Source organism: Scomber japonicus, chromosome 5, assembly GCF_027409825.1.
Source record: "Scomber japonicus isolate fScoJap1 chromosome 5, fScoJap1.pri, whole genome shotgun sequence".
NCBI classification, from domain to species: domain Eukaryota; kingdom Metazoa; phylum Chordata; class Actinopteri; order Scombriformes; family Scombridae; genus Scomber; species Scomber japonicus.
Genome location: NC_070582.1, coordinates 32,312,099 through 32,325,251, shown reverse-complemented (window position 1 = coordinate 32,325,251; position 13,153 = coordinate 32,312,099). Strand labels below are relative to the sequence as shown.

Below are 13,153 nucleotides of genomic sequence, written 5' to 3'. Positions count from 1 at the left end.
TGTGTTGGACTTTTCATACTCACGACCATGTGATTGAAGTAGTCCGTCTTTTATGTACAAGTTCCTCATTTTATCTTGGGTGGGGGTCCTTCCCCCATTGGAAATGAGCCTGTTCTGTGTCACGTTGAATGTACAGCACTACAAAATAAACAATAGAGCATATTATGAAACGATAGATGTTTTTCTGTCATCACACGATAAACAGTATATCATTATATCACACAGATCTAGTTGGGATTAGGGCTGGGCAATAAATCGATATATATCAATATCGTGATGTTTTATAGCTATCGTCTTAGGTTTTGAGTATCATGATATTGACTGTTTTATGATCTGCCTTTATCAACTTCGTCATATATCTTCATCACTGATGATTATTTATCAAAAATCTCATTCTGTTGATATTTTGTGAAAGCACCAATAGTCGACTCTACAATATTGTCGCTATATCGAGTTATGTGGTCAAAAATATTGTGATATTTGATTCTGCCCATATCTCTCAGCCCTAGTTGGGATAAAGTCATATTCATTGTCGTTAGTGAGACATCTGATAAAATCATGCATTAGAGGTGGAAGTATACCAGTAGCACCTGTTGTTGTTGTTGTTGTTGTTGTTGTTAAAGTGGATTAAACACCTTAAGACACACTCAAGTTTACAAGGCATATGATAGGATTTACACCCTTGGTACACTGGAAACAAGACACGTTATATTTGGTAAGTAGCATAAAAAGTGTCACAGGTGTTGATCAGAGTTCATTCTCAGAACACACACACACACACACACACAAGCGCAAAGCAGTCTTGTGTAAAGTACAATTGATCCTACAAGGATGTAACATCATTCGTGCCTCTGGGCGCAGCTTTGCGGACCGTCAACATTCAACATTTCATAATTGGATTTTCATTATTTATGATAGTGTGGCAGCTGTGACAGTTCTGTGGCAGTGTGCAGCAGATGGCCAAGTGGCGGCATTCTCAAGCCTTCAGTCACAGACCAGCTAAATTATGTCCCAGTATAGATGACTCCTGGAGAATGGTAACTGTCTGCTGGTCTTTGATGGTGCATGGTGGTAGTGTCGTAGTCATGAAGGCTCTACATGTTAAAAGCTGTTGGGGTACGTATAGCAGCTCTGTGTTTTAAGCATCTCCGTCACGTATTTACTTAAAGGTTAATTTGCTGTGGAAGCACACAATGAGTGATTGATTCCTTCCATCCTTGGTGCTCTGTATAATGTGGGTGACATTTAGGCTTTATTGGGTCCCTGCTGCTACACCGAGAGAGCAGTGGCCCTAGGGCTCTATTTCTGACACACAGTTTTGGTTTCCTCGGTTTATCAAAGCATAGAGCAGTGTGTCGTAGCTTATTATGGGTATGTTGGGTTTGGCTGGCGTTTGGAGAAGCAGGGTTTTGTGGAAAAGGCTACCATGGAATTAAAACCTTTTTCGGACTGCCTAGACTGCTCATGTCATCTTTAGCCAAAGCTGTAGTCAAGCACACACACACACACACACATGTTAACAATAGAAACATCACGGTAGCACAGCTAAAGATTAAAAAAAAAAAGTTCAGGGATGTGTAAAGTTTTGTTACTGTGTCAGTTTATGTAGTAACAAAGTCATTTATAGAGAGAGCTGTCAGCTGCTTGGCAACTTTAAGTGTCTGGTATGGGTGGAACTTGAGGGTTCAGGGCGTTTTGGCTGGAGCTTTGGCTTTTACAGTGTATACCTCATTATTCTTACTTCCATACAGTTCTCCTAAAACAACACAATGAAAACTTTCTGGAATTTTCCATCCCTAATGAATTATTAGGCTACTGTGTGTGTGTGTGTGTGTGTGTGTGTGTGTGTGTGTGTGTGTGTGTGTGTGTGTGTGTGTGTGTGTATTCAAGACACGTATATTTATATTTTGGGTGGGTATTTGCACAGAAATTGAGATAATATATCTCAGTCAACTATTTTAAAGGGAAGGACATCGTTTGCGCTTGTGTGTGTGTGAGTGTTTACATGTGCCAATTTTATTTGAGTAAAAGATTTTGAGAAGAGGAAATGTTAGGGCACAGAGGTCCCAGCTGAGCGAGTGAGGCCCGGCCTTCCTCTCTAAAGTGGGATTTTCAGAATTCTCTTAATTCCAGGCAAGCCACTCCTGTTGCAGAGGGGGAAGCACTGCCAGCAGCCGTCCTCCGCTCTGTCTTCATATTGATCTGCCTCTGGATTCCAGAAACGGAGATTCCTTAAAGCCAGCCGTAGTCTAATGACATTACTCCACACCCCCGCCCGCCACTAACAACCCTCCCCATTTGAGATCTCCCTCTGCCCCCCCCCCCTCCTCCTCTCACTGTTATCAAATTAAAAGCTTTTTTAAAGAGGGTTGGTCTTGGCCTGCAGGCGTGGGATACAGACATGGCAGCCAGCCGCCGGAGGTGGACTGAAGCAATAGTGCGCGCAAACTCGTGCGTGTGTGTGTGTGTGTGTGTGTGTGTGTGTGTGTGTGTATACGTGTCTACTCAAATAGGCTTATTGGCGGCTGAGCTGGTGAACCGTGAAAAGGGTTAAAGCGGTCCACGGACAAGCGGCCATGCAGGAGTGTGAGCTTAACTAAGACTGGGCTTGGAGGAAGGGAGGTAATGAGAGAGGGTGGGGAGAGCTGCCCCCTGCCCTGATAGGCAGTTGAACATGATACTGGGTCAGGGAGTATAATACAGAACTTTTAGGGAGTGGTTATAGATAGTGAGAGAGAAGGGATGAGGGGGAGTGGCCTCTTTGTGGGGTTGTTAAAATGATATCAATTCATTCTTTGTCTCCTAACTGCCTCTCGTGCTCCTATTATACAAAACAGGTGAGTGTGTGTGTGTGTGTGTCTGTATTTAACTAAATGCCTTGTGTCACGATTTTAGCTTTCGTCTGAATTTTGCCTTTGAGACAGAAATCGCAAGGGGGAAAAACAAAAAAAATATATAGTCAATTTGAGACAGATACAGACAGACGGATAACCAGAAAGAGACAGGATTCCTCAAGTGCTTTGGGATTTTCCCAATTCCCACCTTACAGGCTGAGGCACAGAGGAGAGATGGGTGGGGGGGATAATGGGAGGGATGCAAAAGGAGGTGGGCTAAATAAGAGAGGAGGGAACAGGGGATACAGACAGAAGCAGGATTAAAAAAAGAGTCAGACTCTTGAGCATAGAGTTTGAAGCAGGTGGTCAAAAAGAGTCTGTGCTGATATGCTCTGCGTGTGATTGGAGCGTGTTGATTGGATAAAGAGTGCAAGCGGCCTTTAAAATAGATTAGATCCTCAATTTTCAGCCACGCGAGTCCGTAGATGGACCTTTTAAGCTGCTCTTGGGCTGGTGAGTATCATTTTGTCAAATAACTCCACTCCATTACGTCTCATTACGTTATTTTTTCTGTTATCACACTTTTTCCTCACATTATCTTACCTCTGTGTGTGAAAGACCAGAGCTGAAAATAAATAACATGTACAGGATTAAATCCATTTCTTTTGTAATAGGAAAGAGACACAATTTTAGACACGAATCGACATTTGGGATTATCAGACGCTGTCCTTCAGCCAAGCGTGATGAATTTCCGCCCAATGTGATGAGATCATTGTAGCGTAAGAAATCAAACTGTACCTCTGTGTGGTAGTAAAGGTCAGCTCTAACTAAAATGTAGGCCGTGTTTTTTGACTGCGAAGTTCTGATGTGACTTAAAAACAAGTATAGGTCAAAACTGAGTATACGATGGTCAACATGTGCAAGTTTGGCCAATTTGTTAAGGGGATAGTCAGTGGAAGTCTATAAAGTGTATTCCTGTGCTTTATGGTGCTGTTAAACTGGAAACACTGTGGCTACACCTTTATGTTTCAGTCTATGGGCTTCTTCACAAAGCATGGCATGACTGTACTAACAACCACGCCATGCTAACTAGCTGCTAGCTGGTTCTCCTGTCAGTATCAGAACATCCATGTGAGACGCTTTGGTCAGTATATGTGTGTTTTTAGAATTTATTTTGGGACAACGCTCTCTGTGAACGCCCCCTCAGGATGTAACTGAAACTGTTTGTGCCGATTCTTTGAGAAAGAGTAACGACCAATGGGGAAACTTCATCACTCAGTCAGTCAGTGACTATGGAAATATTAGCTGTTTGCCTGGATTAGCTGCATACTCACTTGGTGCATAAGCCAAAAAAGTTCTAGCTTGCCATTTACTTAGGAGTAGTAAATCCCATCTTGATTAAAACAAGCCTAGAGAAGCTCTTGAATATTGCATCAGTTCTTATTATATCACTACATTAATAATTTGACTTCAAATTCTTTTTTAAAAAGGTCAAGCAATTTAGAAACATCTGCAGATACTAACTGAGCAAGAGTATCACCACAAACTGAGGTGTGTTTCTGAAATGTCATGAGTTAGTTTGATCAGAAAAATGGAAAAAGAAGCGCCATTGTAAAGATGAAGAATTAAATGAAGAAAGGTTACAATACTGAGAAATTAATCATAAAACGCCATGCTTTAAATGTTACAGAATCTAACAGCAATTCACTATTGTTGATTAAACCCAGCTAAAACTGTGACCGCTCTATTAACTAAGTGTAAACACACCTGATCACGGTTGAATGGAAACTCATTAGCGTTTGCATTCCCTCTTTATTAGTCCTTTCACCTCCACACAATAGATTTCCAGCGAGTGGAAAGCCACAGTCCGCGGGGAGCCACGTTATCAGCCACATTGACTCACAAGAGGCTACACGGCTGAACTCCATTGTTGCTTTATTTGCATGAGCCAGTACGATAACGGTCACCTCCCTGATCTGTGGACAAAGGTGGAACGGCTCTCCTCATTTCACTCTCTGACACACACACACACACACATGCCAGGGCAACCTAACCTAGGCTGCATTCTTCTTATGTTCACCTGATAAGTGCTAATGTGTGGGAGTGTGTGTGTGTGTGTGTGTGTATGTGTGTGTGGATCTTCTGTAGTCTCCCCCCTCAGATAAGCACCAGCACTTTTCCTCCTCTCACTTCTCCAATCTTCGGAGGTCTCTGGCTAGAGCAGTAGCAGAAGTAGAGGGGGGTTATTTCTGTGCATGCAGATAAATGCAATGTGAAGCAATAGTTCTAGAAGTCAGTGATAACATTGCTCTCTCAGGAACCATGAACCATTAGTTTCTGGTCATCCTTTTTGCTCTTTTCAATTTATTCTGAGTCATCGTCCTAATTAGGTGTAAAGATGGAAAGAACGCCTCACATGTAGGCACGGCAAAGAGTGCCACAGGACCCTCCAGAGATAAGACAAGGTCGACTTTCCACTTCCAATGTAAGATGTGATGTCCCTCCCATCACATCTCCTCCCAGAAGCCCTGCTTTAAAATAACTGGCGACAAGGCTGACTTTTCATTTTCACAAGGCAGCACAGTACAAGAGGAGAGTATTAGCAGCAGACTGTCATCCGCCTGCTGGCACTGTCTTTGAAATGTTAGGTTGGTCACATGATTTGTGGTGAAAGGCGAGGTCAAGGGTCACAGTGACGGATGCAGGCTTAAGATTACAGGCTTGGGGGGGGGGGGTCGGGTCAGCACACTAGGGCTGCCTTTCAAGTGAGCAGAGACAGAACACAAATCACACACTTAACTTTTTTTTTTTAACTTTTTTTTTTGTTGAAGAAGGTTAAACAAGTTCCATGTCGTTATCCAGTTGTCAGTAACAGAAGGAAACAGCGTGTTTTGGAAAGCAGTGGTAGAGGTCCAACATGGTGTTTATCTGGACGACAGACTGTGGAGTGATGTAGAACACCTGGTATGGATGAACGTAGGAGAAATGGAGAAAAGATAAGATAGAGAGAGAGTCAAAACAATGTTGAGCTACAACTAATGATTCTTTTCATTATTGATTAACCAGCCAACTATTTCCTCATTTAATCATTTAATCTGTGCTGATGTCTTCAAGTATCTCATTTTGTCCAAACAATGAACACTATCATGTATTGCAAATAAAAGCATCATCACAATTCAGAAGTTGAAACAGCAAATTGTTTGGAATTTTTGCTGAAAAAATGACTAAAACCATTATTGGATTATCAAAGTTGCTGCTGATTACTTTTGTTTAATCATTGCAGCTCTAAAACAATTCTTTCAAGAACATTGACGTGAGTGTGCTGGCTGGAAAATGTCAGCTGCAAAAAGCAGAGGTCACTTATAGGCGGACCTGTAACTGATGAAATATTGAGGATTGTTCAATTTTGTCTGAGCGTTTCTATTTTAACGGGCGCAGCATCTCCGGCTATTACAGTAAAAGTGGAGCGGCCCTCGGAAACTCACAGACCACTGTCCATAGCCAATCTTCTCACGTGATGCTCATCAGCCAATCATATCCATGCATTTGGACACACGGAGAGAGTCGACTGTCAGTGAGATACACACGGAGAAAAGGGGAGAGACAGAGTGGTGGCACAGATGATGATGGAACTACAATGCTACTTCAAGCTATTGAAAAATAACTCCGACATTATGATGTTCTGGACCTTCACTTGAAGAAATGTTCAAAAGTTGGACCTCAATCAATTTTAATGGAATCCCCCTGCTATATAGGTTAAAACAGTTTAAGTTCTTTACTGTGTGCATGTGAAATGTTGTCTGGGAGTTGTAGCTTAGCACTTAAAGCTGTTGAAGTGTAGGCATTAAAAGGAGCTTATGTTTTATTTGAAGTGAAAATCAGTGTAAACACCTGTAGTCTCAAATTCCAGCCCTTGTAAGTTGCTGAATTGTCATATAAACAGCGAGTTACTGTAAGTGGGTGAAATGTTAATGGACGTGTAAGCAGGGAAAAGAAGCCGAAACGTTGACAAGTAAGCACTAATTGAAGCTGAAGTGTAACAGATGAAAGCAGTTGAACTGTCAGCTGAATTGTTAACGATAAAAAAGTGAAATGCCAGAGCGAAGAGGGACTGACAGAACGGGGAAGATTTATAGACGTCTATAAATGAATCTCAGTCATCCAGCTTTAAGTTATTAAAAGGTTTTTCTTGTTCTTACATCAGGTAGAAACTCTTACATTTCTCTGTGTGGAGTTGCCACGTCTGATGAGAGGACATTTGAGGACGTGTCCAGAAGGAACCTATCCGGCACCCTTCGAGCACAGCGTCACTCGGTGATGCCCCTCTTCCCAGGACTTGCGCGACAACGCCAAGTTGGCACCATTAAGAAATGCTGTGGTGGCACTGTAGACTGCCGCAGTCCTCTGCTGTTGATTAGGGCCTGCTTCAATTTAGCTTGTTTATGTTATTCACAGAGCAGCAAAGGAGAGTCACAGAGAAAGGTTTTGCAGGAAGCAAGCCAGGAAGGGGGGAAAAAACTGTCAGCATATAAAAGGCTGGGGCTTGCTGTCCCTCCAATGCAGACGGGCAGGTCCATTAATGTGCACAAACTCAAAAAGGGGGAGGAAAGCCACAGTGCTGCAGCCATTCAGCTGGAGCCAAACACACAACCAGAGCCTCCTGCTGAGGTTTCTGCATCCATAGTCTCAACTGTGCTTGTGGCTCTGATGTCATCTCAGAGCAATTCCTTCCCTTCTACTCCTCCAAGCTCTGCTGTCTGCTGGGAGACCCCACACCATACCACACCACACCACACCACACCCCAGCCCACCCAAACACACACACACACACTGACACACGAACATACACACCTTTAATATCCTACCATCTATATAAACCCCCACGTCAATTAAAGACTTGGAACTTGAACTTGATACCTCACTATATCACATTACTCTGCCTGGCACAATGTATACAAAGCCCGTTTTGTATTGTAAGAATACCGCTCAGAGTCATTAGGAGCTTTTGCACTAAAGCATTTTTTTGGGGGGCCTGTGGCTGAATAAGGCTCGGTAATGGAGCGGTGGGAGAGCTGACAAAAGCAGCAGCAAATGCCCCCACCCACCCCCTCACCGCCCCCCAGCCGCCCCCGTCTCTCACCGGCCTGGCTCTGATTGTAGTGTTTAAACACATGAGGTGACAAGGAGAGCTGTTTGTCTAACAGTGTGTTCGTGCGTCTGCGTCTCCAAGGCTATGGGAAGACGATTAAGGGCATGACTGGAATACATTGTCGAGTCAGAGGTGTCATTAAGCAAGCAGTGGAACGGCTGTGTGGGTTGCTGTGCGTGCGTGCGTGCGTGCGTGCGTGCGCTTCACTCTTCACTCTTCACTCTTCACTCTTCCAATCTTAAAACACAAACAAGCATCTCAACAGCTCTGTCTAAAGATTTCATTGGTCAAAGAGTACAAAATTCAAAACAAACAAATGAATTTTCTGACTCTAAGGTAAGGGAAAAGGACTGATAGATTCTGCTCTTCTCTACTTTCGACGCATTCCCTGCCAACCGTCTTTCCGTCCTGACTCTTGACTTGCCACCGCCACTCTGGTCAGGACTAAAGCAACCATTCAATTTACCAACCCCTGGAATCTGACTCGCATTTCGGGCAGGCGTCCAGACAAGCCGCGGCTGCTCGGGGTAGACAAATCAGATTTCTCTATTCTTGCCACTCGGAGGCCCTTCTGTTTCCAATGAGAAAAGTCTGACAGGGAGTCAGCTGGAGGCGCAATAGAAAGCATTCACACAGAGATTTTAGATGCCATAAAGGCATAACCAGACGTGGGCAGATATGTCAATAGGGTCCTCTCAGAATGCAGGTCAGAGACGAAGCTGACCTCAGGGGTTGAGGGAAGGATAAGGAAGAAATGCAAGGGGAGGAGGGAGAGAGTGGAGCATACACATACACATACACAGTGAATATGTGGGCAAAGGAGGGGGGGGTGGTATAGTGGCCAGACAAGGCCGTAGGGGGCGAAGGCTGGTCCCCTGATGGGCGTCTTTCAGCGTGCCCAGGCTGGGGCGGGAATGAGATGTGACGGGTGTGAAATGGTCCTCTCTCCGTGTGACCCAGGCCCCTGCGAGGTCCAGCCTGGCTAACACTGTGGCTTTGTCCTTCACATTCTCAAAGAGCCTGTATATCAAAGGGCTCGTAATGACTAAGCTGGATATGTATGAATGAATGAATGCTGCAAGGAACTCAGATGGCATCGCTGATGACATTTTCGATTGTAGCGACGGGAATGCCACAAAACGTTTTAGATGGAAATTGTGAGTGTTGGATGCTTGATGACAGTGAGGGGCAAACTAAGGTATTTCAGGATATCGTACCCCTTTATCTGATAAAACTTCTTCTTGCGATGCCCTAAGCCACTTTAGTTTCTTGAGAAAACAACACGTCACACATATCGCCTAACAATTTCACCCCCGCAAAGTGCATTTACTCGGAACGCTGTATGAATCCGATTTAGATCATTTACCCGAGCTCGAGCCACAGTTCTGTGATTTACCAAGTCTCGTTGGATTCGATGACATCCATTTAGTTTGCTGGGGAGAGAACAGATGGGCAGCATTGGCAGAGGAATGTCACACCAAATGCAAATATAGCACCTTGTTGTTTCTTGTGTTTTGCGGCTGTTCCTGACTGTTCTCGCTCTCTCTCCCTCTGCTTTTAAAAGAACGCACGTCTTCATTGGCGGACGATGACGATAATGGTTACCTTGGTTTTACTTTCTTTTTTTTTTTTGGTTGTTATTTTTTTTGTTTCTTGCAGAGATCCAATGTGTGAAATATACACAGACTGGAGACAGACTATAAATCTGCCTCCTCAAACTCTCTTCACAGCTTAAATCCATTTCACTTTGAAATGAACCAACTAGTTTAAGACAAATTGAAGTCACACTTAATATTTGATCCGTGAGACAGAAGCTGCGGGGCGTTGCCACGGATAAACTCTAGCGCTTTTCCCTTCTTTTTTTTTTCTAATTCCATCAGATGAAAGTCAATCACTCTGGAGAGACTGTCATTACACATATGGGCCTATGTTTAGAGCCAATAGAGACAGGATAAACACATGTTGTCTCAAGAATAAGGCATGCGGTCGACTCGTCTGTCAGCGTGGGATAGTGTGCAGGAAAAAACAAGGAGACAGTTGTCGCGGTTTCACCTTGGTGTTTTGTGTTCATCTTGATAGAGAAGTCGTGTGGATAGATTGACTTTACCCCATCACCTTGACGACACCATTTGATGGGTACTGTTGTCACATTTCCTGTATGTGGCACAACACGGTTTTCTTTCTTTTAAAATCTACTGCAACATGCTGTGTTACATCACCCGCCTCACATCTGATTTCATCTACCTCCTGCCTCATAGCCTCTCTCTGTTAAGTCTGTCTTTGCAGATGCTAAAAGCTGCCTCCTTTGCACTCAGCTGAACAATAGTAGTAACCTAATAAAAGTCTTCAGAAGGAGGACTCACACATGTGACTTATAACTGCAATCAGAGCTTAATAGGACAGATAATGACAGGGTCTGCTAAAGGAAGACTGCATTTTAGATCCTCCCACTAATAGTACAGCTAGTATGGAGAATGGAAATGGAGATACAGTAAAGAGAGAGACATGGAGAGATTTAGAAGGAGACTCAAACAGTCCTCCAATGTGTGTCATGCAAAGCAAAGCAGCAGCAGAGGGAGGAAAAAAAAATCTCCTGACAAATGGTTTGGTGTGTTTGCCACGTCGCTCCAGCTGACTCATCTCCTCTGTCCGCCTGTTGTTGTTCCTGCTGTCTTGAAGCTTTTTTTTTTTGGGTGAGGAGCAGTGAGGATACATCAGTATCATATTCCTTTTTCACCGTCGCTGCCATTTCTGCGTTTCTAGAAAAAATATGCAGGAATGTTCATAGATATGATTCTGTCGCCGCTAACATTGGACATGCAACCCTAGGCCACCAGCAGTCGGGGTTAGTAATCAGGGATGACCTCTCTTAACGCAACATGGCTTGACTCATATTTTCTAACGGTCTGAAACTGCAGCAGTTTATGACACGAAGAGGGATTGTGTGGAAGCTGTGTGTCATATTTTGGTGTTTCTTACATTTGGACTGTTTCTAAAGTTGCAAAAACTTCTTCTTTCCATGTCTCACGTCTCTCCGTTTCTCTCCCCTTGCTCCTCAGATCCACAATGCTGACAAGAGGATGAATCCTTCAGGTCATCTGAGACATCCACGTGTCTTCGCTGCTGTCCCTCTCCGACAGCCCTCTTCTCGTCCCACTGGGGCACCATCTGCTTCCCCACGCTCCCCCCCTCGCCCCTGTCCAGCTCCCTCCTCCTCCTCCTCCCCCCTCCTCCTCCTCCCCTGCCCCCAGTAGTGGCCATCCCAGAGGGGAAGGAAAGGCGAGCCAGCCCCTGTAAATATGCCTGGATGGAGGTCTCAGTGGCGTCTCGTCCTGCTGAACTCCCTGACCTGTGGCCTGGAGATCTGCGTGGCAGCTGGGATCACATACGTGCCCCCGCTGCTGCTGGAGGCGGGAGTGGAAGAGCGCTACATGACCATGGTGCTAGGTAAGGATCTGGGAAAAGAGTGGGATCTGGTTTAGGGTTACAAAAGGCAGGACAGTTCCAATAATGTTCGGGTAAATTCCTGGAAACTTTCCATGGGAAGTTAAGCTGGAGGAATTTTTGAAATATTCCAAGTTGGAAACTTTCCATGAGAATTCTGGGAATATATGGGAATTAACGGGAATTAACTGGAAATTTTGGGTAATTTATACTGTGTAACTGTATCAACAAACATAAATATAAATATTTTGTTTTGTCATAAGCAGACAGTCACTATTACAATTAGGAAAACAACATTTGTATTTCTGATTTATTTGTGATTTGATTATTGAAAGAATTGGGTTCAAATGTGTGACTTCAGTAGTCCAGGGTTCTAGAAATCATCAGTGCATGTGATGGAGGAATGCACAGTGCATGTAGGTGTGACCCTGCAGTAAGTTACGTGATTGAGGAACAGGGGAGATATTCAACTGTATTTACATTAAATCTGGTTGTTTTAACCAGATTATGCTACAAGATGTTTTTCTCTAACTACATTTAAGTTCCCTGGTATAGGCTAACATGCTATTTTGTAAATTTCCAGTTTATTTCCGTTAATTCCCATGGAAAGTTTCCAACTTTGAAAATTCCAAGAATTTTGCAACCCTAATCTGGTTACCAGGCCTCATTACTACCTCATTGTGTGTGTGTGTGTGTGTGTGTGTGTGTGTGTGTGTGTGTGTGTGTGTGTGTGTGTGTGTGTGTGTGTGTGTGTGTGTGTGTGTGTGTCTGTGTGTCTGTGTGTCTGTGTGTGTGTGTGTGCCCCATTCTCTCTCTCACACACATAATGTCTTTCTCTCTGTCCCTTTCTGTTTCTGACAGGATATTCATTAAAACATGAAAGGCAGAGGTGGGCCTTCCCTCGTTCACATGCACACGCTCACTTGCAAAGATAGATCAGCGAACGACTAAGATACAACTATCTCCTCTGTGGCTTGTTTACTGACCACATGAGTGATTGTTTCTCATCCAAGATTTTCAAATGATAGATTTTTATGGCCCTTGAGTGCCTTTTTAATCACTTGGCATAGTGTATTGTCACGGGGCTGAAAATAAATAAGACAGTGGTTACATTAGAGCTATAATACAAATGGAAAATAATTTCATCAGTCGCTAATAAATTCATGAGAACACTGAAAATCAAAATAGGACGTACCCTCCAAGGAACGCCTGTGTTTGGAATTTAGTTTGACACATAAAGATGTGACCTTGTCCAGCTAAGTTTTCCATTGTAGTGGGGGGATGTCGCCTCGGGGCTCCTATCTTCTTTCCCATTCAGGTCATAAAGACATAATTGAGGCCATTACACAAATCACTGGTCAAATCACCTGTTGTGTTGTTGAGGTGGTAATCAGGCACTAATTGAAAAGCAGCAGGAGAGTAAACTGCTAGAGGAAGAGCCACAATCTCAAGACAGACAGTCAGTTGCCAGTTTAGTAGGCTAGATAAAATGAAGTATAATACAGTCCTGCAATAAATCCTACCTCCATGAGGGTTATAATGTTCAGTCAGTTTTATTCAATCTGTTGTAGAGATTAAATTAGATCCATCCAATTGTGTAGGGATGAGTTGATTTCACTATTCACTGAATAGACTATTGCTACATAATCGTAGTATCATTTACAGCCTAAGCTAATCTACAGGTCTTTATTTAAAAGGCTTGTTAATGGGCTTTTTACTTAAAAAA

The 13,153-nt window shown here is 43.5% G+C and overlaps 1 protein-coding gene across 1 annotated transcript in view; it reads left to right on the top strand.

Moving 5' to 3' along the window:
* The window catches only part of LOC128358679 (solute carrier family 45 member 3), a 34,284-nt gene that overhangs the window by 8,695 nt on the left and 12,436 nt on the right, over positions 1-13,153 (top strand). Inside the window, exon 2 of the mRNA XM_053319033.1 lies at positions 11,043-11,430. Coding sequence (XP_053175008.1) covers positions 11,283-11,430 — 148 coding nt within the window. The 5' untranslated portion in view covers positions 11,043-11,282. The remainder of the gene's footprint in view (positions 1-11,042; positions 11,431-13,153) is intronic.